The following is a 26,269-nucleotide window of genomic DNA, read 5'->3' as shown; positions in this document are numbered from 1 at the left end:
CCTTCCTCAGAGGTGTAAGTAAGTTTAGTCAAATATCAATCACACAGCCTAATACTTGTGAAAGCTAAATGGTTGAATACACAACATCAATTTGTTATCCCATCCCCCCTTTTTACTTGCTTCTGTATTTGCACTGATGCAAGAGTAACAATCAATCAAAACACTATCGCAAGAGGTGCAGCAATTAACTATTGAAACAGATGCATCACCGATTCAGTCTGACTAAAATAAAACTCATATTAGTCCTTACATTTTCGTATGTGTTCAGTCGGAGACTGAATTGGAGTGTTTACACTAAAAATAAAAATGATAGTGAAAATGTAGTAATAGATAGATAGTTGACAGAATTTGATTAAAGAAGAGATGAGATAACATGAATACCTCTCTCTAATGTAGTAATTGATATGCGTAATTATTTATGAAATACTCTATTCTAGAAATTCGAATTCATCATCTTTGAGATGAGCAACGAACTTGAGAGGACCACGAGGACCTTGAATATCATCAGCAACAAACTCAACCTTATAAGGAAGATTAGCAGAGATTCGCTTATTATCTTTCCAGAAAGTCACGTTCTGTTTGATTTGTCCTTCTCTACCAGTTAGATCAACTTCAGGAACTTTGGGAACGTGATAGACTTTGAGAGGAACCTTAACCCTAACACGCGATCCAATCTTCGCTGTTGATGATGATGAATCTTCTTCTCCAACATCACATCTTATCCGAGTCATTTTGCTGCTTCTGCTCTGAATCTTGTTCTTCGTATTCATGAACAACGGTAACGGAGTCACCAATGTTGCAATTGAAGAAGTGATGCTAGTCATGTTCATGTTCATGTTCGATTGATTGATTGATTGATTCTGGATATGCCTCTTCTCTTAGCTTCTTTTTATTTTTTATCACAAAATGAAAATGAAAATATGTGAAGTAGGGATTGCTTGCTCGATTGTGCCGCTCTACGTGACTTGTCATGTTCTCTCTCTCACTCATGGATAATAATCATCATCTCTCGCAAGAAACATTTTACTTTTTTAATTCAAATCATGTATTTATCTATATTCTAGATATATGATACATTAAATACACAATCAATATAAAAAGTTAATTGTTTCTTATAAATAGACCACATTGAGTATGACCTAAATAAATCGGATGAAGTAGTGATTCCGTCTCAGATTAAGTGAATCATTTGTTCATTTCACACATATTAAAAAAATATATAAATGAATGAAAGAGAAAAGAGAATTGATGTTCCCACATTTGATAAGGTTGTGTCACACGAGTAATTTACGTTTTTGCCCTTGGTAGTTAACTGCCAAGGAATTTCAAAACTGAAATTAAATAAGGAGATACACCTAAATTTTCCTTAATTAAATTTAATTCTTTAATCCTTTTAAGGAATTAAACATAATTATTTTTATGATTTCATTCATATGATTTTGTTGCCATAAATGAAGAAATATGAGAGATGAATAATATCTATAATCGGTAGTTAATGGACCTAATAAGTGTAAAAATTAAGCATTCGAATATTGTTTTGCAAATTACTTAAATAAAAAAAAATCTTTGTGCACAATTATTTTAATGTAGAAAATATAACAACATATTATACCTTAAAAAAAATCGTTGTGCACAATTATTTTAAAGATTTTTTATTATTATTTTTATTTAAGTAATGTGCAAAACAATATTCAAATGCTTAATTTTTACACTGATTTAAATGCTATTCTTAATAAGATATATACGCATAAGTATAATACTGCAATTGTTTGAAACGTACCAAAATAATGATTGAAACATTCAAAATTAATAAATCTTATTAATGACAATTTATGGTTTTTGTCAAAAAAAAAAAAAAACAGGTTTGAGGTTTCCTCGGCAGTTAACTGCCGAAGTTTTCAGTTTTCCTCGGCAGTTAACTGCAGCCGGTTCCATAATTCGGCAGTTAACTGCCGAGGGGCATTTGGGTAAATTACTATTGTTTCTTAGCCAATGGCAATGTGTCAACATCAATTCTCAGGAGAAAAATGGTTTTAAGGACTCTTGTTAAAAATTGGTGCATTCTCCATGATCATAAATACAAAGTGGAATATATTGAATTGAGAGTGATGAAAGTAGTATTAATTATAGTAAAATTTTGAAAAAAGAAAAAGTAATTAATGTTGTATTGAAAAGTGAAATAAGTCAAAAAAAAATTGAGACAATTTTTTTTCAAATGACTCACTTATTACGGGACACACGGAGTATAAAAAAGGTTAATTCCCTTAGGTGTTTGATGTAGTGTAAATTGAATTGTTTGACTTTTTAATGAATAGTCAAACACCTAGAAATCATTAAACACCTAATGTCTAGAACTTCAACACCTAGAAATCATTCACATATCATATCAATTCAATATATTCCACTTTGCATTCTTGAAAACCTATTTTTCTCTAAAGTCTAGAACTTATATAGGCTCCTCTCAAATGGGCTTAACCCTAATGTCTTAGTGGGTTTAACTCAGTCATTCACTAATTCTAAAATGTTTCTACTCACTTAACGGTAAAATAATAACAACAATCACTTACCGGCTCACAACTAATTACCATACTAGTAACTTAGTAAAATAATGGTTCTTATTTGAAACACTAAAAATAATCCTCACTATGAATTACTAAATTACCCTTCCAACACGTAAACCCATAAAAATGCACCCAATGATAAATAATCACACACAAGCACGTATAAACACGTATTAAAACAATTAAAAATAATTCTAGCGAAAATCGAGCTGTTATAGCCAGCTTGTCTTTGGGGCTCTTTTGCTTCTTAGGCCTGCCTCTTTTGCTCTTTTTGGCTGGTTCACTTGAAGGTGCCAAGTAGTGTGAGGCATCTGGAAATTCGTAAATGAGTTTGTGAGCCTCTAGTTCAGATTCCAAATCAAATGTACTATCAGCATCAGTGTCTTGCTCATCACCCCAAAACTTGCTCAGAATTCTACCACTTTGCATACAAGCAACAAACATATTCATAGGTCCTTTAACAACATAAAGTTTCATCTTATCTGGACCTAGGATATCATATGTGATGGTAACATGGGTCAAAATTGGCTGAAGAACAGGGAACTCTAGAGAAGAAGGACCATAAATGGGGAATGACTGCCTCCCATTTGCAGGGCCCAACAAAGGATTGCATAAGTCTAGCCCACAGGTTCAGAGGGCCTCTTTTCAAATTTACCAGTATCCTCTCTGTTTGTGTTTTGAGTCATGCTATCCTTCCCTAGGGAATTGTCCTCCACACTTGGATTTTTAACAATTTGCATATCCAGTCTTGTGGGAGTAGATTTCATGCCAATTGTTATAGCCTCATCAGTAACATACTATGAACCATTGTCAAGCAACTCAAAGGAGTTGTGTAGAGTGAGATGCACTTGTTTTACATTTTGTTGTGATGGTGCATCTAATAATAGTTCATTGTTCAAAATCTCATCTACAATGGTAGCATTAACGTCAAATTCACCTTCCTCCAAATCAATAATTGCAGATGAATGAGCCTTGAGCATGTCAAAATTAGTAAAAGTATTATCAGGTGCTTGATCAGCTATATCCTTGTGATTGTTAGCAAAAGCCTCAGACATTTCAGGAGCATTCAACTCAGCTTTCTTCTTGTTGGTAGTATCATTGTGCTGATGAACCAAAACATCTTTCCCTTTAGAGCCAATCAACTTAGATTTCTTCATGGTGTTTGTATTAGAATGTTATTGTGCCTTGTGAACCACTTTGTTAACAGGTTTAAAGCCTAACACAGTAGTGTCTGCAGTGACTTTGGAGCATGCCTGAAGGTTATGTCCTAGGGTTCTGCAGTGATTTAGGGATGAAATACTTTGTCCAACAGTAGAACCTCAGGAACCTAGGCTTCAAATTCATAACACCAAGTGCCCAGACAGATTTCATATCTTCAATTGAACTGAAAATGAATTCGAAAAAACCCTTACCAAGTGGAATTAAGCTCCAATTGCGAAGTTGTGGCCAAAGATAGTTGAGCTTCGTTTTCAATGCTAGGGTTGTAATCGGAGCATCCCCTTTATGCATAGTCAACCATCCATGGAGTTGGCTTTTGCACGTAGCTAGATCGGATTCATAAGCAACCTGTGTAATCTTAATTCAAATGGAATCGCCCATAACCAATTTAGGGGGAAGTTTGGCCAGTAAATTCCCATCGGAAGAGGCACCATAAAGAATTTGGGCAAATGGTTTCCCAGATTCTGGCAAAATCTTCTTTGTAGGAACCGGTGTGTCAAGAGAAGCCATACACGGCCAAGAACATGCCATGAGTGAGAGAGGTCGGAACGAAGCTCACCGGAGAAGAAACCACAAAGTTCTTTGTAGAGAAATCGCGAAGGTGAGAACACCACTAGGAGTTGCGAAAACGAGGTAAAAACTTGGGGCAAAAGTGCATAGGAGGTCCACCATCGTGAAGGAGAAAGACGAACGCCGTGAAAATGACGGAAAACGGGGTAGGGAGCTTCACCGGAGCTTCGCCGAAAAGTAGTTATGGTGCCGGAAAAAAGCAGTTATGGTGGTCCTTTTGAGAAAGGGAGAGTTTTGGAATTTTCATTTTTTAATGATCTGTACTTTTGTATTTTGAGAAAGTTGAATTAAGAAGAAGTTGTTGTAGTTGTTTGAATTTTCAGATTCTTATTTTTGATTTATTTTCTAATTGTTAATTTACAATGAAATGTTTTTGTTTAATTTATAAATTATTTTAATTATTTTCAATTAAAAAAAATTATTTGATGACATGTAAATATCATTTTTCATGTTAGAAATGTCACGTAAGTGTTTTTTTGGCAACATCATTAAAAAATATGACACATCGGCATTTTTAGAGAGTAAAATGGGGGTTAAGACTAAAACGGTACAAAATATAATAATTTAGTGATGATTTTATTCGTTTTAAAAATGTAAGACCATTTTCGTGAGTCAATTAAGATATGAGGATCAAAACTCTAATTAAGTGGCAGAGAAATGTAACCTTAAATAATGTCACGTGAACATGTTTACTTCTACCCGCTTTCATGGTATCTATCACCAACTTAGGTTCCCAAATTCTTCACAATAACTTCCGATTCAATAATTTATCAATCTTTGCATTCCTCTATTGATTGATCTGCAGTGAGTAGGATTGATTGCTTGTGCTTCAGTTGCCTTTGGATTTTCGAAGCATTTCTTCTCTAGATCCACGCCAAGGTTCCATTTACCAGGTATTGAGAGATTTCTCAATCAAAATTCTATCTTTTATTATTATGGGTTCTTTTCTATTGAAAAAATGTATTTTTGTTTTATTTTACTTTTTGGGTTGTTCCAAATTCAAATCCAACTGTTCTGCTGGTGATACTTCTGCTTTAGAATTAGCCCTCTTTGAAACTGTTCTGTCTCTCATATGTTGTTTTCTAACTGATAATTTAAAATCCACCGTACTCTTACTCTGAATTTAGTGTAACTGATATTTAGATCTGAAATGAATTTGAAATTGTTTGAATTTCATGTGTGAGTGAACCTTATGAATTATGATAATGACATTTCAGCTCTATACTATATGCCTGCAGTGATTGATTGAAGCAAGATAATGGATAGAGTTATGAGGCAGAAGAGATTTAAATCTATAAACAACTGCTCTCATTCTGACTCATCATGCAACAAACAAGAAGCATATGAATATTAGGCAATGCTCAAATAGTAGTAATAAGAGTTTTATTCTGTTCTCAGAGCTCTCTCAAGACTTGATGCTTCCTATCCTTACTTTGCTTCCTTTTAAGTGTCTTCTTAACTCTGCAAGGTACGTCTCCAAATCTTGGGCCACTGCTATCTCAGCCTACCTACCTCTTAAACCACCTGGTCTTTACGTTTTCAAGACCAACTCAACGACAAATTCTTATTTCTTGAATATTCAAGATCATGTTAATTGACAACCTGAAAGGATTACTTTGGGAACACCTTCCAAAATGGGACTTGTAATGGCTACTTGTCATGGCATTTTACTGCTTTGTACTTTTTCTACACTAACTTTTGCAGTAAACCCCATCCTTAAGTGCTGCTTTAGAATTCCAAATCCACCCACTAATTCAAAATGCTTCATTTCTAATCGATCTACTATAGCACGCGTTCCTCGCACTGCCAATTTCAAGTTGTTTGTAGCAGATGTCCTAAATGTTTTGGGGGTCAATTGGTATGTTTTCTACGTCCTAACAATTGGAGTTGATAACACATGGAAAGAGATAGCTAGAAAAAAAGCTATCGACCTTAAATGTTATTTTCTATGGGATCCCGTTTATAATGGAGAAAATGATATTTATTGGATAACAAGGGATGGAGTGACTGTGATGGATGTTGACAGGGAAATTATTATAAGAGAGTATCCACTCCCCCCTCCGCGAGTGGATTATGCTCCGATTGGGATTTTTTCATGGATGGGAGACCGTCTTTCTTGCATTGTTTTGGTTAAAGGTTTTAGTAGTGCTGGTGCATATCAAATCTATGCTTTGGATTTGGATTTAGGAAAATGGACTCTTTATCATGAGATGGGGCCTTTTGATTATGGGGCTATTTGTGGCCACGAACTGGATTTTGATATTAATATCAGCATACTGGGCCTGAGGTTTCGTTTCTGGATCAACGACCAAATTTTCTTTATAGCACTTATCGATTCATCAATAAATCGAAAATCATTTTCAGGCGTTAAAAAGATAATTTTCTGTTACAATGTCAAGACTAGACAACTGACAAAGATTGATGACATTATAGTGGGCCATTTTGAAGCATGGCTTCATACAAATACTCTAGTTTCATTGCCAAGTACTCCAACATAGCTAGGTTTCCTGCTATAAAATATGCGCTATATATTCAGTAGTATTTATATTTGTCTTGGTTGGCCCAACCAGAAAAATAAGTATTTATGTTTCTATTTAATTATCATGTACATGGACTATGGCCAACCCAAAGGTGAAGTTTTAAGGGGTTGTTTTAATTTATTTATCATCAAACTTGTTGAAAACAATTGATGCACGCTTGCCTGGTTTTTAAATCTCAGTTATTTACTTCATTGCAATGTTTAAAGGTTGGATCAGAGATTAAACCAGCAAGAGATCTCCGAGTCATGATTTAATGGCTCTTGACCTTGATAATATATAGATAAATAAATACAGTGTTGTGTAATATTGTAAAAGACACTAGAATACTGATTTTTTGTTTTTGTTTACGAAGGAAACAAATACTTATTCTTTAGAAGAACAAGATGATACAAATAATTATTAGTTTATATAATTGAAACTACATTTGGCATTCAATAATGTTCATGAAACGGGTAAACTATTAAGTTTCTATAGAGCTATTTCTCTTCACTTTCCTCTCATGATAACTCCTAGAACAAATCAAAACTAGTCTTGCGTCCAATTGTGAAAGGAACACCAGAGATATGGTGGTGTTTCCTCTCTACTATGCTATTTTGCTGAGGGGTGCCAAGTGCAAACACATGAAACATGATGTATAATGAACGCCCTTGTAAAAATCTTTAAGCATGAATTCATTTTTATTTTATTTTTTTGGTACAAAGCATGAATTCATTTCTATTGTCTGATCTATGCATTTGACTTGAGCATTAAATTGAGTATTCACCAACCATTGAAACAGAAGACTTACAAGAGTGGATGTTTCTGATTTTAATCTAATGACATATATTCAAGTGAGTTTACTTTTTTTGAAGGAAGTGAGTTTACTTTTGTCATCAACTATCGTAAAAAAACTATTTGAAACCAAACATATAATAGATGGAACAAATAAAGGACCTATTAGTCCACGTGAATTAAATCAAAATTTTTAATTAGAAACATGAGAACTAATTGTGAAAGGAAGCCTTTTCCTTTTGGCATACAAAGGGGTGTCCAAAATGCATATGCTAAAGATTACGATCATTATTCATTTTAAGTTACGGATGATATTGGGGAGCCATCATGGTCCTCGTTTAATTGACTGCCGGTAACCTGTTAGCCCCTGATTTGGGTTTTAATTTTGGCTTTTAATTATAGAAAAGGTAAGCTAATATAGACTAATTTGACAAGAGGTTTACGGTGGATCTACATCTTCCACCATTAAATTTAACTAGTTTGTGTGCATCCCATTGTATTTTTCTTTTCAGACCTCTTCCCTCCTCTCCTCTATCAATACATCCTCCACTGTCTTGACCAACCTTACAGGAGCTTTTTCTACTAATTATGCCATAGGTATTAGTTATTGAAATTGAGATGAGTACCCTTTTCTGTGCACTGACAATTTGGGATTTTTGTTGAAAAAGACACATCTTTGTAGACATGAGTGAGTGCCCAGAAAATGAAAACGATTTAAATTTGAATCAGGATTATTATTTCATAAATGATTAAATAGACATTTTTATTCTTACAAATTATAAAGATCGATTTAATCATACAAATTTAGAAAAATACGTCATCCACAATATTCACCTAGCCGTTGTTTTTTTTGAACAACTCACCCAGCCGTTGACTTATTAGAGAGAAATTTATTTTACTTACCATTATAAAATTCGAACGTGGTTCAATTTTCGTCAATATTTTTTTAGGATTTAATCAAAAACATAAACCAAAAGGTAACAAATACAAACTTAAATGTAGACCCAAAATCATCCCCGATATTCACACCATGTTGTGGAAATATATAGGAGACTGACTGAACATGAGCAGATTACAGATATTGAGAAACAGGATCATAATCTATAGGCATTAGAATAAAAGAATCAAGTGATCAATTCGAGGAAATGGAGATTAGCAATACATTCAGCTTCTTGTTGTAGAAAATGTAGAAATGTGCAGTGTACTTTTCTTCTTTTTACGAAATCAAAATAAAAAAGATTTACAAAGCTCAGCTGTTACAGCGACAAGGTATTTGACGAGACAGATTAGGTATCTGGATTCATAAAGGAAAAGGTACACTAGCTTACCAAAACCCGTCAAAGAATTGAAAATAACTCACACTAATCATATACGGAACCGACCAATAAGCCTGCACTGTTCTGGAAGCAAAGAAGAAATTACTTGTCCATTGAGTGGAAAAAACTCACCATCAATCCCACATCCGCTGTGAGTGTGTTTCCCAGACTTTATTCTGACAGACTTTACCTGCATCCGAAGGGGAACTGAATTTTTATACAATTTCAACAGATACAGATGCATGAGTTACCAGGGTAAGAGAGAATTTGCAGCTTCTGCACACTAAATAACATGGCAAGATATGCCAAACAAGACATCATTCTCAAACAAACTGAAGTAGACATAATACACACTTGAAAACTGATCACAATTGTCATCCGTAGTTTTGAAAAAGGAAGGCCTGAGATTTTTTACCAGTTTAGTCGTCTATATAGTGCAGTGATTTTAATCATTGATAGTGTTTAAAATGATTCTTTTTTTTAAAAAGAATAGCGTGTAAAATGATTAAGCAGTAATTTCCAGCATTCGTTAAAAAAATAAGGAGTAAAAAAATTATTGATGCAAATACCTTCACATATTCAACATATGGCAGTGAAACATGTTGACCCATCTGTAGAAGTATGAAAAATCTCAACAGCCTCAGCCTTCCGTTCCCATGTACCATGATCAAATCTAGAGTGTTATCGTCATGCTCAGCTTTCGGAGCAACCACCTGAGAGCCCTGGACAGTTCTACAAGCATGGTTGCAAACCAGAATGCCAACAAACTGTCCCTTTGAAACAACCCATTTTTCTCCAAAACGTGGCACAACCTCCTTCGTGGATCCTACTTCTGTATCATCTGGTGGCCCTGGCAACTCAATAGGGTTTTCCACATCCCAATTAGCCTCTGGATCCCATTTTGGTTCAGCATCCCAGATAGGACCTGGGTCAGACAGTGTAGATGATATATCCTCTCTATCATTCGCTGCATTCCCCCATTTAGAGGTATCATGTGTAGTGGTCAATCCAGCCCATCCTCTATCATTCCTTGACTTAGATCTTGTTCTTGGCCAGTTTGGAGTTGTTGACAGAGGCAGTTGGGGATGAATGACTTCTGGCTCTGCTGTGATATTGCTCCTTCCAGATGATAGGCGTTTTGACTTTGGATCTAAGCCACGCACCAACTCAGAAGGTTCGGTGCTAGCATGAGTGCTGCTACAGGTATCCAGGTCCCCACCAGATATCCGACTCGGAGTCATTATTGAGTCAATACTTGAAAGACTAGATGCCCTGGGCATCCCATCCTTATTTGATCTGGTCATGATGTCGGTATACAGCTCCGACATGTCAACTACTTCCCTTTCACCGGAACCTTCTTTTTCAGGTTTTGATGCTGGAAGATATTCAACTTCGTAGCTGTATCGCGGTAAGCATAAGAACTTGAGAAATCCAGCAACAAAATACCGCAGTGGGCCAAAGCGCTTCTGATATTTTTCAGAAAGTTCCAACACTGCAACATGAGAGATACACTTAATGCTGAACCAAAATTGAAAATTCAAGGTCCTATAGGGTACCCAACTTTTAATTTTCTCCTCCATTTTTATCTTTTTCTCCGTGTTCAGTTACTTAGTGCCTATTGTTAAACTGTCATTAAGTTTACAGACTTCGAAATGAAAAAGCAGTCAAAGATAATAACGGACAATTTACAGAGCCACCTACATGCACCATTTTAACACCACAATTCTTCCGAGCAATTTCTTCAGTCCCCGCCCCTGACCCACATTATTACTACTTCCTAATATGTCCATGTAAAATCCATATAACTACCCTGCTTATTACCAGAAGTTCCTACGACCTTTTAAAGAACAGCTTTAATTAAATAATACATGTTCTCTAAATTAGACAGGAGACCCATTCTTTTCAACAAAAGTTTAATTTCAACACAAGGTTAGGGTGAGCCTGAGCATTGTATTCACTATCACTACAATTCTAGATGGTTATTGTGTGAGGAGTCCTTAAGCTCTTGGAATGATTGGCTCTTGGACATTTCAACTATAAGCTAATTATGGCTAAATATTCTCAAGGAAGACATTGTCTGCAAAATATGAACCTAAGAGCTGCTAATACACGGTCGCTAAAAAATTGTGGCAGCGAGAAACAAGAAACCAGCACATAACTAAAAACCAAGCAGTATAAAAATGTTTGTATATGTCATTGACTTACCATCACTAACAAAACCATAATATGAGACTGTTAATCCAAAGTGAATTTTATTATTCTGAATCCATTCAACAGCAAAGACATCTGTAGCGGTAAGGCCCCCCTGAACCAAGAAATTGAATTAGTATATTAAGTAACTGCAAGTGTTTCTGAAGTATCAGTGATATCAATAAAATCTACATAACTGTTGACATGAGAATGAAAGTGGCATTTAAATAAAAAAATGGCCATCTATTCTACCAAAAATGAAGTGTAAACTACGTCATCTTTAGTTCACTCACTACACAATTCATAAATACTTAAGAGTAAATAATGATATGTAGTGGTCCAAATAAAGTATAAAAGAAATCCCAGAGCATTAATATACTCCTACTATAAGTAAATATTTGACAGGTTCTTTTCTACATGTTGTTCTCTCCAGTAAGCATATTATTTAGAGTATGTGGCAAAACAGACCTTATTAAGGGCATTAGAAGGAGGATGTTACCCCTTCCATACACATTTAAGGGAACAATGAATCACAGTCATAGCAAGTCCCGCTTCTAATGCTTCCCGGTTTGATTTTAACTTGAACATTATTCTATAAGCTGATAATGCTAAAGTAAATCGATTGAATATTATTCTATAAGCCAATAATGCTAAAGTAAATCGATATAAAAAGATAAAGAGCAGCACATCGTTAAAAAAAATTACAGACTGGCCAAAAAATCTACTGTTATAATGAATGAACAGCTGATTATAAAAGATGAACAATTGTGTACTAAGTAGGAAAAATAAGAGGTTTGCTATTTAGTACGCATCAGCACGAATCGATGACGGCATGGTGCAACTGTTTTTCAACTTTAAAATAAATAAGAATCAAAACAGAGAAAGAAAAAAACCAAGCATGATCAAATGGTGAAAATATATTCATCACATTTTGTGCAATTCACATTCTTACTATTTATCTTTCTATAGACACATACACATGTCTCTGGCTGAGGCAGGACATTGATATAAAAATAATAGCGCTATCAGTGTCTATTTTCTTGCTAAAATAGTTCAATTAACATTCCAGGATTCTCGTCAAATATTTGAGAGAAGAAAAACAAAAAATGCTACCTTCACAATAGCCATTGCTGCAGAAACAGGATCTCTAACTCCAAGAACAGTCCATACCAGTGAGTTATCAGAACCAGCTGGTATAATTCCAATAGGTATAGATATTCCTTCCTTTTGATTGTCTCTACTAAGTAGACCATTAACAACCTACAAATAAACTTGTCCATCATCAATGGCGTGTATATAATGATTCTATGTGCGTGTGTTCAATATATGCAAAAAAAACACAATCTTAAAGTATGCTTATTTAAAAAATAATGGTGGGGAGCGAAATGCACCAGATTTGTTGGAATAATGAACAGCACTGTATTTTTTGAAAAATATTCATGAGTAACGGTAAAACAGAAGAATTGTTGTGAAACAAACAATTCTTTACTTATAGTGAAGTGTAGAAAATGATATGATAGGCAATATTATTGATGTTGCAGATTTAGGCCAGGAATTCTTTATCTCCATTCTTGTTAATTCTAGTAGTACATGTTTTCGATTGAACAATTTCCAAAGGTTTTGACAGGAATTGATCAAGGGCAGCAAAGCAGGCTAAAGATGAGATCATGGTCTCTCACCCACAGTTTGCAAATAATACTATCCTCTTATTGAAAGAGGAAAGCGAAGTTTTGTTAATGTTCTTTCTATTCTTAGATTCATTGAGGTAATGTCTGATTTGAGAATCAATGCGGCTAATAGTGGTTAAACTAGGATAAAAGGATTTTTTTTTCTATGATTTTGGAAGTCGTCAGGTCTCCTAGCAGACCCTTAATTAATTGGGTGCTAATCCACAAGCCAAAATATTTCAATTCAGGTGATGACTCAAATATCTAATATTAAGATTTGAAACTTATTCCTATCTTTGGGGCTTTTCTTGTCTCTGTTATGTTATCTATCAAGTATCAACTACTCATGTATTCTTTTCGTGCAAAAATAACAGTATCAGCAAAGCTTTATCCCATCATTTGAAGTTCTCTATATGTATTAAAAATTACCAAGGTTATCCTTGGGCCGGATACCGAATTTTCAACAAAATAAAATCACCAAGGCTTTTACGAAGAATTTTTTTTTTTCAAAAAAAATCCATCTAGAGTAAGGACTTTTTGAAGGATATTTCTTAAAGATAGCTCTTTAAATTGGACAATCTCTTAAATGACCAAATAACGTATAGTGAGGTTTCATCATCTACGTTACCTGCCATATGAGGCTTTTATCCCGTTAAGGATCCTGTATTTTCTTGGTAAGAAACTAAAATCTCTTATAGGCTTTCCTGACAAGACTCACCTCTCCTCAAATTCAGATAGGAGAATGGAGACTTAGGATTTTTCAGTCCAACGTGTAGGTTTGTAAATTCTTCTCCAATCCAAAGTCAGCCAAATTTGGAGATTGCTGTAATTTCAACAATCTCCGAAGTCATTAACTGAATCCAATTTACTCAATCAAAAAACTCCCCTGGATCATTGTTTAATGCTTAGAAATAAAAGCTATGTACTCTTCTCTTAATGGTAGGAAAAGTGCAACAGAGAAAAGAATAAAAGAAGAAACAACGATCCACTAAAAACCTAATATGAAGCCCTAAGGCAAACTTTTAAAACGATTGTCAGTAATTCAACTGCTTAAGATTATTAATTCTACTTTACTCCTCTTGAATAGCAAACCTCATATCGCTAAAATATGGACAGTGGGAAGTCAAAGATCCAATTGGGAAGGGATACATTGTGACCACTGCTAACTAACTGCCACCTAGGCACTTGGCAGGGCAGTGGAGGGTGCTGAAATTCTGTAATGTTATGATCTGTGTAGATAAAAGAGGATAGAGTTCAAGAGTATCATTGTATGGAATATCATTGTATTTTCTTTTCAGTCTGGATAGTTGTTCTGTATTTTCCAGTCAAGACAGTATATGAAAGACCTTTTAGGAGATAAAACAAGCAATAAAGAAAGAAGACGGTATTTTAAATGAACAAGCCAAGCCAGCAGTACAGGGAGAAAATAACTAAATAAATAAAATAGTGTGCCGACCTCGTTGATTATCCCATCACCGCCAACACATATGATTCCTGAAAGGAGTACAGATTTCAAGAATAAGAAAGAGATACAAATATGAGAAAAGAAAACATTTAAAAGAGTACCAACGAAAACTACACCCACCGTTTCACAATGAGTGACACTTTATCGAAGAAAATTTGTTTCAAACTAGAATTAATAACTTTTTTCCAACTGTGCCCTCTAATATTGATATGTAAACTACTCTCAAAGCATTATGTTCCACATATATGATGGTGGGAAGCACACCAATAGTTAATAAGGTTAGTTTAATATAAGTGTGTGTCTTCTGACAACTCTATTGTATAAAAACCTTAAATGACACTTATTTTGAAATGGAGGGAGTATAATCAAACATGCATCCATACTACAGAACAGTGAATTTACCATCAGGGCAAGTGCTGATGTCTACAGTTGATGCAAGGTTTCTAGCATGACCGGCAGATGTTGTTTTAACTACCTCCAATCTAAAACCAGCAAGCTGTCAAAGTATTAAGCCACAAGTTGCTTTAGTATCCTTCGTCTTGCATAGTATATTTATACTTATAAACATATAAAGTAATGCAAGTAGCTCAACTATAACGGCTGCAGTATTGAAATCAAAAACTGAAGCGACATACAAATATTCATATGAAAGAGCTATATGTTGACAAAAATTGAAAATTTGACATGATACAGATATATTACTATAATTATCAATCTCGCAGCTTTTGACTTCCTCGCCAAATTCAAAGATGGCGTCAAATATGCATAACATACCATCACAACGATGGTCATAACAAGAAGCATACACACAGCTTACATGATTGGGGATGGAGTGTAACATACCCTGAATATTGGTTCCACATCACGGTGGAAAACTTTACTGGAACGACCTCGGCCTGAGCGTGGGTTTAAAATTACAAGCATCTTAGGCGGAGTTTTGCATCTAAAGAGCAATTCAGGAGGGGTATCTGTCTGAAATAATTCCGACGACGCTTGCTTCTTGGAAGAAACTAAAGGGTGAGGTAGACAGTTAATAAAACAGTGTTGATCAGCAAATCCACCAACCCACTGAATTGCCTCTTCTATTGTAGAAGCCACAAAACGGAAATCCTTGCGACTCCTTCGAGGTTTTATAAAACAAGAAAGACCACATGAAGCCTTTTTCATCGGATACGAATGCACTGTGAAATGTTTGAGACCAGCATGATAAGAAACCTGTTTAGAAGTAACACGTCACATACTAAAACCAATCAGTCATGTCTTTTGTTTCCCTATAACCTAAAAAAAAGTATGTTTAGTTTATCACAATAGTACTAAACCATCGATCTAGAGCCTGTTTGGATTGACTTATTTGAGCTTATATATTAGCATAAGTTTTGTGTGATTGTTCGAGAGAACTTACAAAAACAGCTTATGACATATTCATAAACTGTTTACAGCTTGTTTTCATTAGATCTCCAGGATAGCTTATGAAAACAACTTAACTTCATATTATCTTTTGCTATAGAAATAGCTTATACGTAAGTGTTTATCGTGATTAACATGATAAACGTTTGTGCTATAAGATGCAGATAAGCTGTCTATCGAAACAGGTACCCTAATCTGACATAAAAGCAATGTATTAGTATTACCGAGATAACATCGTCAAGGTGAAGCACATGTGATCCCCAAAGTAAAGCTTTACTTGTTAATTTAGCATCGACGGCAGCTTGATTGGTAGTATCAAAAGAAGTTTGTTGTTGAGCATCAGTTTTGTTATTATTATTTACAGAAATCTTCCTCTTATCCAAAGCCAATTTGCCAGAGAAAACAACATACCCTAACAAATCAGATTTTTCGTCACCTCCACCTGGTATATCAATCCTATGCTCGAAATTCTTTGCTGCAGCGGCATCCTGATGATCACCGGATGCACGAATGGCTTCTGTACTGTTCTTCTTGGAAGCCTTGAGTTTACTGCGTTTTTCGGGGAAGACGATAGGAGAAGAATGTTCACCAGCAGTTGATAATTGAGAACACAATCCTAATCGTCTGAAGGACTGTTGAGGTGATGAGAGTCTGAGTGCCGCGGCGGCTGATGCGGAAGATGATGACTTAGTACTACCAGTAGAATTACGGGAAAGACTCCCACTCTTGAGCATATCTCTCATAATAATAATAATAATAATAATAATAACATCGGATTAATAATTAGGGTTTGAGGATTATGGAAATTGAATTGAATTGAGATGTTTAGAACCTCCTCAGATCGGTAATCATCAAGGATTGGATCTATGTAATTTAATTTTATCCAAAGTTGGATGAAATGAAAATAAATATAAAATTGGAGTGGAGGTGTGAAAAGCAAAGCAAAGCAAACCAGAGAAGAGAAGTGCAGTGATGATCGAGCGAGGATCGGACAGATAGATAGATAGATAGATAGATAGCTGAAAGGAAAGGAAAGGCTTTGTTTGTTAATTCTCGAAAATGGAAAAGAAAAAGTTTCTCGCACTAGCAGCAGCAATCGCACCAAACCCACCCACTCTTCTCTTCTTTCTAACCTTTGTGTTGTGTTTTGAAGTGTGTATACAATGGACGCTCAAGATCGATCGATCCAACTCAACAATGGGACTCACCACTTTCCTTTGCCGTCATTCATTCCATTTCTCAGCTATTGTGAGTTGTGACGACATTTTCTTTTCTATTTCTTTTTCTATTTTCTTTATTTATTATATTATTACATTACATAGATCAATAACTAACTATTTAAATTTATTCATTTTTTTTACTTTATTTATTATTAATTAGTTGTTCAGACCTCAAACAACACACAGCACCTACCTGCCAAAATACCAGCTCACCCTCAAACCAAACAATTATCATTATTATCCATCAATCATACATATATAAATGGTGAATCAAGTGATTCGATTCATCATTATACTAATAATACAATATTGGAATCTTTTTATAAAAAAATAAAAAATAGACACTCAAAAATAATCTATTTATGATAAATGTGATAAGTTGGTGATGTGATAGAAAAATGAAGTGTTGAATATGTGTGAAGAAAAATAAAAGGTGTATACATATAAATGTTTTTTTATGTGTTAGGTGTGAAGTTTACTAGAGATATGAGTGATCCTTAAAAATCAAAGTATGTTGAATGAGTTGCTTCCGGTATGAGATGAGTCTTGGTGTTATGCAATACATGTATGGAGTTCTACAAGTGATAAATAACTTATAAGACTTTAAAATTAAGTATATTTGACTTCGAGAACTTTGGGATGGGTATCCTCGTAGGAAGTCCCCATTAAGTCTGTTTCTTGGGTTGGAGTGAGTTTGGTATTAGATGGTTGTAACATAAGGTCATCTTTGCTTCTTAGTGCCAAATCAAAATAAGCTAACGAAGATGGCAACGACGACAACAACAATAATAAAGAAAAATATAATAATAAGAAAATCAATATTATGCATGTGAAAATAAATCAAAATGACATTGAAATGGATATCATTGTCCTCAGTCTATATTATCTAATCTGTCTTATGCGGCCAAACGTAATGGCTTTAACACCCTTACCATACAAATGATCCTCGTAGTGTTCATTTTCACACGACATGGTGGTTCTAAAAGTCATTTTGAATACATGAAAAAATTGATAATGCATTCCCTTATAAGATACAATGGTAGTTACTTTTTTTTTGTGTTCTTTGTGATTGAAATACACGAAGGAGAATCAATTATGTATGATTTACTTAATACTATTTTTTTTCAATTTAAACTTAATGATATACCAATTTTTTTCTTTCTTTAAATAATATCTTTAACACTTAAATTTTTAAATTAAAAGTAAAATATAAGTTTTTTTTATACTTGTATTGTCATTATGAGTAGCGTTGAAACGAACGCTATGTACCCATCTATCTGCTTCCTTTTATTGCATTGATGCATATAAATTACGAATAATAATTTTTATGAAATTGTGATTAAACTTGTAGTTATAAATCATCTTAAAAAAATTATAGGTATATATATTTTGCACTTTTATATTGTAATAAATTATTCTTATATTCTTCATATATACAAACAACATATCAAATATAATATAAATTTTTTATCTTTTTTAATGACAACAACATTATAATATTCTAATAAGCAAATTAGGTCAAGGGTAAATATGGAGGTGAAAAAAGCCAACCCAAAGCTATGCATCCTCTTGATATCATGAGGAATCGTGACAAATAATAACTTTTATTAACTGAATTGAGTTATTTGAATAAGGTGGTGGAGCGTTTTAGATTGTCAAACTCTAAATTTGTTAGCACTCCTTTGGGTTATCGCACAAAGTTGTCCTTTAAGCAATGTCCTTAATCCGGGGATGAAAATAAATGATGGAGAGTATTGCGGGGTTGGGTGGCATCATGTATGGTATGGTTTGTAGTAGACTAAACTTAGTTTACGCGGTTAACATAGTAAGTCAGTTTAATGCAAATCTGAAAATTGTTCAATAGCAAGCTTTGAAATTCGATATTGTTAAGTGGCAAGCTTTGAAATTGGGGTTTGAGATATTTATATGAGTATTTGTAGGGTGGTTTGAAGTACACGAGAGCAGCTCAAGATGAAGATGCTTTAGAGGGGTACATAGATGCATACTACATAGGCATTGTGAACACAAGAAAATCGCTATCATATTTTATGTTTTCTCTCTATGACACGATTATTAGTTGGAAGGCAGATCAACAATCCACGGTGGCTTTATTTACAACTCAAGCAGAGTACATTGCCCTTGTTGAACGAATGAAGGAATCCATATGGTTGAAATATACAATTGGTGAGCTAGAAGTTACTCAAGTATGTATGAAGATGCACTATGATAACAAAAGTGTCATCCATTTGGCGAATCATCAAGCGTATCATGTGAGGATAAAACACATTGACGTTTGCTTGCACTTTATTAAATACATGATTGAATCATAAGAGATTATGGTTGATAAAGTTGCATCCGAATAAAATATGACATTTGTGTTCACCAAGTCATTGCCCAGATCAAGGTTCAAGCAATGCTTGAACTCGATCAGTTTCGTTGAAGATTAATTCCATATTGCAAGGAGCAGCAAGGCGATTGATTGTTAAATTGACATCACCACTCATTTAGAGTTAAGGTGAAGAAATGTTGATATTTGGTTCAAAATTGGTCATTGATGTTTTGGAAAAATCGTGGCACGTGAGAATATAATCATGGCACAATTTTGGTTCATTTTCTAGGAGCGCTGCCACTGGAAATATTGTGGCACATGTGCATGAAATCATGACACGATTATTAGATAACGGTCATTTCGTACTGTGTACGAACTTGCTAATCGTGGGACGATGGTAAGGAACCGCGACACGATTCCTCGGGACCTAAACAATATAAAAGGCCTCATTCTTCAATTTTTTTTAGAGAGCTTCGAGATAGAGAAACTTGATAAATCAAAGGAGGAAACTTTATGATTGTTTGTCTTTGGTGAGAGGTTCTTTTAGGTTGGAAAACATCTGTAAACACCTTAGGTAGTTATATCTCATTAGAGAAATGATTAAAAAGCTTCCTTTGGTATTTTCTCATAGGATTCATTGTGAGTGTGAGTAACTTAAAAATGGGTAGAAATTAAAGTTTGTTCTCTGTGAGCTTCTAAGCTAATTTCTTGTAACTTAATCGTATCATTCTCATCATAATGGATCAGAAAGTTACTATCTTCTTGAGAGTATGTCATTTTGCACTGAACCGTGTAAACAATATTTGTTTGTTGTTCTCCTTCTCCTCTTTATTGTCTTTGTTGCTTTGAGTATGTTTGCGGTGTTTCTTTACACTTGGATATATGTTTGTTTTGTTGTTGCTTAAGACTACTTTGCTCATTGATTACTACTTCCTTTACTCCACACGTTTAAGTTTTATTGGCGTGATTTATTTGCTCGAATTCACAATAAAAACAATTACGTTTTCTTCAAATTATTTTTGCAATAAATTAATAAAAAATTAAATAAGTAATTTTAAAATAAAAAAATAATTGTTGACACTACTAAATAAACATTTTTAATTCTTAAAAAAAATTCATGAGTAATTAATTTTATTTTTTTTAAGAAGCTAAACTAACCCTCTCAAATTGACATTAAAGATAATTGAACTTGAGACCTTGAGGAGGAACACACTCCAAAGTGGGTTGAATAATCAAATAATTATATTATATATATGCTAGAAAATCTAAAAAAAATAGGAGAAATTGTACTTACCTTCTTCGAAGTCTATTTAAAACTGGCACTTACATCCATATAACAAAATATGTAGAAATATCCCTCTTCTCCTAACATCGTTTGTTTTCTCGTTAAAGTTTAAAAAAATACTGAAAGTTGAAGTCCATGTCCTTCTTTTTCAACCATATAAAAAAAAACTATATAACAAAAATGGGTCGACGATATCCAATAAAGACATGACTTGATCTTTCTCTTTATACGATAATACCCATTCGTTTGTACTTCATTTCTGACTTTATCTGTTTTGTCGGTTATACCGCCTTTATCTCTTGAAATTTAATCTCGTTTGATAAAAAATATGGTAGTTTTTATGATTTTTTTGTACATAGTTTCAAAATTCATAGATTGAGAGACCCCATTTTGAAATTTTAAGAAATGTTAAAGGTAGTTTAGAGAAATGCATATATAAAAAATATTTGTTTTTTTAAGGAATAAAAAATATTTGGGTTCTTAGTATATCTAAAATTCAAAACGACGATATTTGACGAGTTTTCAAGATTCATTGAAGTGAAAGATTCTAATTTTTATTAGTAAGTATGATAGCCACACACCACAGATTATAACCACTAATTTTTTCATCTTCTCAAAAAACACTTGCATATAGTATTTTTCGTTGAAGGAAAACTGGAATTAACTATAAGGATTTTTTTTAATTGGACAAGCAATGAATTACGTTGACATGGAATCAAAACAAACACTTAATGAATTTCGTGCTCTGAAGCAGGAAACAAACATGGACACCAAACACGGTATAGATATTGACACATCGTCATCGATAAAAATTTGAGAAAATCATATGATTAAATGTAATTATATATTTTGGTGTTGGACACAAACACGTATTCACGACATCGAAATACACTCAATTTAAGAAGTGTACGTGATTCATAGCTTATGTGTTGAAAGAACGTGTACATGTAGCTCATTAGACATGTACTAGTTTTTTTTTTATTCCAGGTAATAAATTATGTGGACATGAACCTGATCAATATACTTATGATGTATGTTTTAAGAAAGTCAGTTTAGGGCATGTGTGCAACATCTGGTTCTAAGGGAGAACAAGTTTTTTAACAGTTGCTTTTTGAAAAATAAAATCTAAGGAATAAGAGGCATGTGATGAGCATGAAAATAGAGAGCATGTGTTATCGGTGGCGGAGTCAGACAAAATTGTTTGGGATGGCCTCCATAAAAAATAGACTAAAATATATAAATCATACTTCATACAACATATTTAAGTAATAAACCAAAAATCGATCATTCAAAATTTAAAGTGCATAATACATCGATAATTAAATATTTAAAGTGACATTTTACGCTTTCCGAGTGACTTGAAATCATCAATAATTGACTCGGAACTAATAGATGCACTAATTTCCCTTTCAATATAAACTGACATGCTATCTGCTAGATACCCAGGGCCCATCTTGTTTCTCAACTTGGACTTGATAATTTTCATTGCTGAAAAATATCTTTCTGTTGTGGCTGTAGAAACTGGAAGAGTCATAATAAGGCGCAACAACTTATCAATCAAGAAGTATTCTTTGTTTTGTCCAGTGGCAGCCAAACATGAGCACAATTCTTGAATAGTTGATAAATTCTTGAAAGTTGATGATTGGCGAACATCAAAAAGGAAATGTCGAAGATCAAATGGCAATTTCATCTTCTCATGATCACTAAAATCCATGGGATAATATTTTTGAACAAGAGTACATATAGTGTCAACATCAAAAGCTTTATATCCATCCTCGGGAGACAAAGAACAACTTAGAGTCAACAAATTCATTGCTTGCTCACTAAATCTACTATTCAACTCTTATAATTGTTTGTCAATGGTAGTAAAAAAAATTTCAACTCTAAAATAATGCTCTATTGTTACCTGATTCTCTTCAAGACGAGAACGCCCAAATCTTGTTGTTGAATGACAATCATTGAGGTCAGGAATTTCAATACCATGTTTTTCACAAAAAGGCACCACATTAGCAAACAATTTATCCCAACCATTTTCTCTCAAATCTTGAATAAGAGCTTTTGTTGAACGAACCAAAAGCATAGCATTAACAACATCCTGAGATTGTTTTTGCAAGGATTGACAAAGCAAATCTGTTGTTCCCATAATTTCTTTCATCAAATGCAAGATAAATATAAAATCAAAAGACTTCAAATAATTGTAAGAACTATCGGCATCCGCACGTTGGGCAAATTTTTTTGCTTCTTTTGCAATTATTTTTAAAACTTTACAAGTTGCTTCATACATACTTATCAAGCTACAAATAGAATTGAAATGTGATCCCCAACGAGTATCTCCAGCTCTTTTCACAGTACCGACTTGGTTTTTACCTTTACCGGTTACAATCTCCCCTGTCTCTAACAAATTTGCAATTTCTTCTGATTGGGCAGCTTGTAACTCATCATGGCGCTTAGTAGAAGAACCAACAACATTGACAACAAAAGCCAACTTCTCAAAGAATTAATGAATTGATGTAACTTCTCTTGATGCAGTAACTAAGGCAAGTTGCAACCGATGAGCAAAACAGTGGACATAGTAAGCATAAGGACAATCTTTCATAAAAAGTGCTTGTAAACCATTCCATTCTCCTCTCATATTGCTAGCACCGTCATACCCTTGACCACGAATGTTAGAAACATCAAGGTTATGTCGAGAAAGTATACCACATATTGCTTCCTTAAGAGTTAACGAAGAAGTGTCATTAACACGTGCCGCATCAAAAAATCTCTCTTGCATCAAACCAGCTTTATCAACAAATCTTAACACAATAGCCATTTGTTCCTTTTTTGACTCATCACGAGCTTCATCAACAACGATGCAAAATTTAGAAATTATAACCTCTTCATCTTTTTCAATATCATCGGCCTTCCTCTTGTAAAATGAATAGATTGTTTGACTCTTCATCTTGACTTTTCTGTTGCAAAGAAACAAATTTATCAAAGTGATGTAAGAATATTGTTAAGACTTATAATGAAACAAATCTACAATTGACAATGGTACTGCTAATGTCTAATGAGAAACAATACCATTGACAAAAATGATTGTAAGCGTGAAATCACTATGCATAGGTTATATATATATGAGTGTGTTGTTTGATCATGCAAATAAGGACAATTATCTTCTAATATAATACTCGGTTGGTGGTAGGTGCATCAGTGTGAAAACAGATGAGGAAAACAACCTTTTTGTCCCATGTTATATGACAACATTCTTCAAAATCAGGTTATATTAACAGGATAAACATAATATGACAACTATCATATATTTCTAAATCAAAATGCTTATCTGCTTCAAGTTGCAAGCTGTAACACCCCGTTACCCAAAAGCAATTAAATAATAAATATTCATAAGAGTAATTCCACAACGGGTATGCTACACTTCATTTCAAAAATTCCTTAAATAGAAAATAAAACTATTTAATTCAACATCTTTCATAACTTCAAAATCATGCAGCGGAAAATTTGTATTTCAAATAACAACAACAAAGGTTAAATTCTCCAAACAACATCTTGGCATAAAACCTAACAACAATTTCAACCATCATAGGGCCATAACAACAAGTTCCAAAATAGGATACATAGGAAAGAAAACAATAATAAGAATATTTCACATCCCACGTATCAGAGCCCTAGACACGACATTGAGCCACCACCGACTACTCAGGATCACCTGCAAGTTACCCATAGGAAGGGCAACATTTTCAAGCAGAAGGGGTGAGATTCACAACAATAAAATATAGATAATAAAATCTTCAATTGAATCTAACACCCTAAACATCAAATACATCATCTTGCAAATATAAGTATATAATTCACAAGCAACAACAAACATCATCAAAATCCACCCATCACAATATGTATATAAATATCTACATATATTCATCAACAACATCATCATCATCAATGTGGCAACTACAACCAACAATTAAGACTCATGCAAATGATATGACAACACTGCTAAGGCAACACCTTAGACTCCTCAATAAATGCAAATATGCATGTGGTACCAAACAGGACCGAAGCCCTCACCGCTTTTGAATGGTTAAAACATTCATCAGGACCGAAGCCCTCACCGCTGTTGAGCAACCAGTGCTCCAGGACATGAGTCCTCTCCGCTGTTTATGCATATGCAATGGACCTACTTGTGTATATCTACATACAACTTGACCATGCATACATAATCCATATGACTCCACTTAAACAACATGTATGGTTAATAGATAAAGCATACATTTCAGTCATCAACAGCAATCAACAACCAATAATCCAGCAATCCAAAATAATGCATAATTATTTATAAATATGCTCGAAAACAACAACACCAAGTACTACCATTCATGTACGCAATTCAGCACTCAAAAACTGTGCAGCTCGCCTCGCGAGCACATCTGCTCGCTATGGCGAGTTCCCAAAACTGCTTGCTCGCCAGGGCGAGTTCAAGGCGAACTCGAGGCGAGTGAAAAATAGGTGCTATCGGGAATTTGACATTTTTCTCACTCAAACCTCAATTCTAAGCTCCATATTCATCTTTTTAACCTAAAACTTGCTTCAGTCATCATTAAAACCATCTAGGTACCTTAAACCATCCCCAAAACACCTTATAACAACATTTCAAAAATCAAGTTTTGATCTGGCTTGCTCGCGAGGCGAGCTATGAAGTTGCTCACTCGTCATGGCGAGCACAGCTACTCGCGAGGCGAGCGATGAACTTCTGTACGGGCAGAAAACAGGTTTTTCCCCAAAATCCAATTTTTCTTCAATTCACTCCCCAAATCAGTTTACAGGTGTGAGTTAACTTACTGTATGCACTCAGAACCTATTTCTAACATCAGAATCACAATTTCAACTCCAAAATCATCATTTCATCATAAAACCCCAAAATCCCAATTCACTCCAAAACTCTGTTAAACTCAAATTCAGAATTAAAATCTATACTACTGAAGTAAACCTCACCCTTACCTTAGAATTGCAGAAAGAAATGCACAACAATTTGGTTCATGGGTTCTACTTGCTCTTCTCTCCCTTTTCTCCCAACTTGACAGTTTCACGTAAAAAGCTTCTGACATCTATTTTCCTAACTTCCCTCTTACTTAACTCCCTTTATTTTCATTTAACTCCCTTTAATTCTATTAAATATTAAATAACTCCCCAAACTCCAAAATAATTATTATTTCTCACTTAATCCAATTATTATTAAAATAAACCATATAATAAAATAAACACAGCACATAAATCACCAAAAATCATATATATATATATATATATATAGACTCCACATAAATCAAAATAATTAAATATATCGACTAGGGCGTTACACAAGCAATACAGTTTCATTTCAAAATTAACTAGCTAAAGAGGCTTATACTTCTAAATCCAAATATATTGACTAGCTAAAGAGGCTTATACTTGGTTCTAATTTTTGAAACACTTTTCATTTGGAGTTGCTAGAATTAAGGAGAAACATATGAAGATGAAACTATAATGATCTGTCAACTTGTAATTTTATTAAGACAAGATAATTCCAAGCTGTATTTAATCAGAAAACAATTATACAAGATTTCATATTGAACATTCCACAACAGGCAACTGAGGTCTTTTATCCCTCCAGTCATATTGTTCCCTGCTTCTATCCCTAATGTCCTGGCAGTGTCTCAATTGTATTTACAGAATCATGACAAGAGATCACGCATAGTA

At 34.1% G+C, this 26,269-nt stretch overlaps 5 protein-coding genes across 6 annotated transcripts; 1 reads left to right on the top strand and 4 right to left on the bottom strand.

Annotated features, from left to right (window-relative positions):
* Positions 1-205: 205 nt before the first annotated feature.
* LOC25495085 (ferredoxin-thioredoxin reductase, variable chain) lies at positions 206-971 on the bottom strand. The gene has a single exon (XM_013595245.3). It carries the CDS (start codon positions 834-836, stop codon positions 429-431), a length of 408 nt encoding a protein of 135 aa, XP_013450699.1. The 5' UTR covers positions 837-971; the 3' UTR covers positions 206-428.
* Positions 972-4,992: 4,021 nt separating this feature from the next.
* On the top strand, positions 4,993-7,094 carry LOC25495083 (uncharacterized). 2 transcript variants are annotated; one of them, XM_013595243.3, is made up of 2 exons: positions 4,993-5,242; positions 5,588-7,094. In XM_013595243.3, exon 2 carries the CDS (start codon positions 5,984-5,986, stop codon positions 6,845-6,847), a length of 864 nt encoding a protein of 287 aa, XP_013450697.1. In that variant the 5' UTR covers positions 4,993-5,242; positions 5,588-5,983; the 3' UTR covers positions 6,848-7,094. The 2 variants fall into 2 exon arrangements, with proteins under 2 accessions (XP_013450697.1, XP_024642084.1); XM_024786316.2 differs by having other exon boundaries at positions 5,567-7,094.
* Positions 7,095-8,741: 1,647 nt separating this feature from the next.
* On the bottom strand, positions 8,742-16,964 carry LOC25495082 (sphingoid long-chain bases kinase 1). The gene is made up of 8 exons (XM_013595242.3): positions 15,930-16,964; positions 15,142-15,513; positions 14,701-14,794; positions 14,290-14,327; positions 12,280-12,426; positions 11,182-11,281; positions 9,546-10,468; positions 8,742-9,166 (listed from the first exon to the last, which is right to left on the bottom strand). The coding sequence occupies exons 1-8, from the start codon at positions 16,446-16,448 to the stop codon at positions 9,026-9,028; spliced, it is 2,334 nt and encodes a 777-aa protein (XP_013450696.1). The 5' UTR covers positions 16,449-16,964; the 3' UTR covers positions 8,742-9,025.
* Positions 16,965-21,866: 4,902 nt separating this feature from the next.
* LOC112422653 (uncharacterized) lies at positions 21,867-22,682 on the bottom strand. Its single transcript, XM_024785971.1, has 2 exons — positions 22,446-22,682; positions 21,867-22,313 (listed from the first exon to the last, which is right to left on the bottom strand). Exons 1-2 carry the CDS (start codon positions 22,680-22,682, stop codon positions 21,867-21,869), a joined length of 684 nt encoding a protein of 227 aa, XP_024641739.1.
* Positions 22,683-22,775: 93 nt separating this feature from the next.
* On the bottom strand, positions 22,776-23,903 carry LOC112422518 (zinc finger MYM-type protein 1-like). Its single transcript, XM_024785520.2, has one exon. The coding sequence runs from the start codon at positions 23,478-23,480 to the stop codon at positions 23,037-23,039; it is 444 nt and encodes a 147-aa protein (XP_024641288.1). The 5' UTR covers positions 23,481-23,903; the 3' UTR covers positions 22,776-23,036.
* Positions 23,904-26,269: the final 2,366 nt, after the last annotated feature.

This window comes from Medicago truncatula, chromosome 6 (genome assembly GCF_003473485.1).
Source record: "Medicago truncatula cultivar Jemalong A17 chromosome 6, MtrunA17r5.0-ANR, whole genome shotgun sequence".
In the NCBI taxonomy this organism is placed as follows: Eukaryota; Viridiplantae; Streptophyta; class Magnoliopsida; order Fabales; family Fabaceae; genus Medicago; species Medicago truncatula.
This window is presented reverse-complemented; position numbering and strand designations above follow the sequence as displayed.

Bases quoted from the DNA above. Each gene is read 5' to 3' on its own strand.
- LOC25495085 (XM_013595245.3), bottom strand. From the start codon at position 836: ATGAACATGAACATGACTAGCATCACTTCTTCAATTGCAACATTGGTG.
- LOC25495083 (XM_013595243.3), top strand. From the start codon at position 5,984: ATGGGACTTGTAATGGCTACTTGTCATGGCATTTTACTGCTTTGTACT.
- LOC25495082 (XM_013595242.3), bottom strand. From the start codon at position 16,448: ATGAGAGATATGCTCAAGAGTGGGAGTCTTTCCCGTAATTCTACTGGT. The intron at 12,427-14,289 runs GTCGGCACACTA...GTTTATTTGTAG, and splicing joins GTGATGGGATAATCAACGAG to GTTGTTAATGGTCTACTTAG. The intron at 11,282-12,279 runs GTAGCATTTTTT...TTCTTGGTTCAG, and splicing joins CAGCAATGGCTATTGTGAAG to GGGGGCCTTACCGCTACAGA.
- LOC112422653 (XM_024785971.1), bottom strand. From the start codon at position 22,682: ATGGGAACAACAGATTTGCTTTGTCAATCCTTGCAAAAACAATCTCAG. The intron at 22,314-22,445 runs GTAACAATAGAG...TTGTCTCCCGAG, and splicing joins CTCGTCTTGAAGAGAATCAG to GATGGATATAAAGCTTTTGA.
- LOC112422518 (XM_024785520.2), bottom strand. From the start codon at position 23,480: ATGAAGAGTCAAACAATCTATTCATTTTACAAGAGGAAGGCCGATGAT.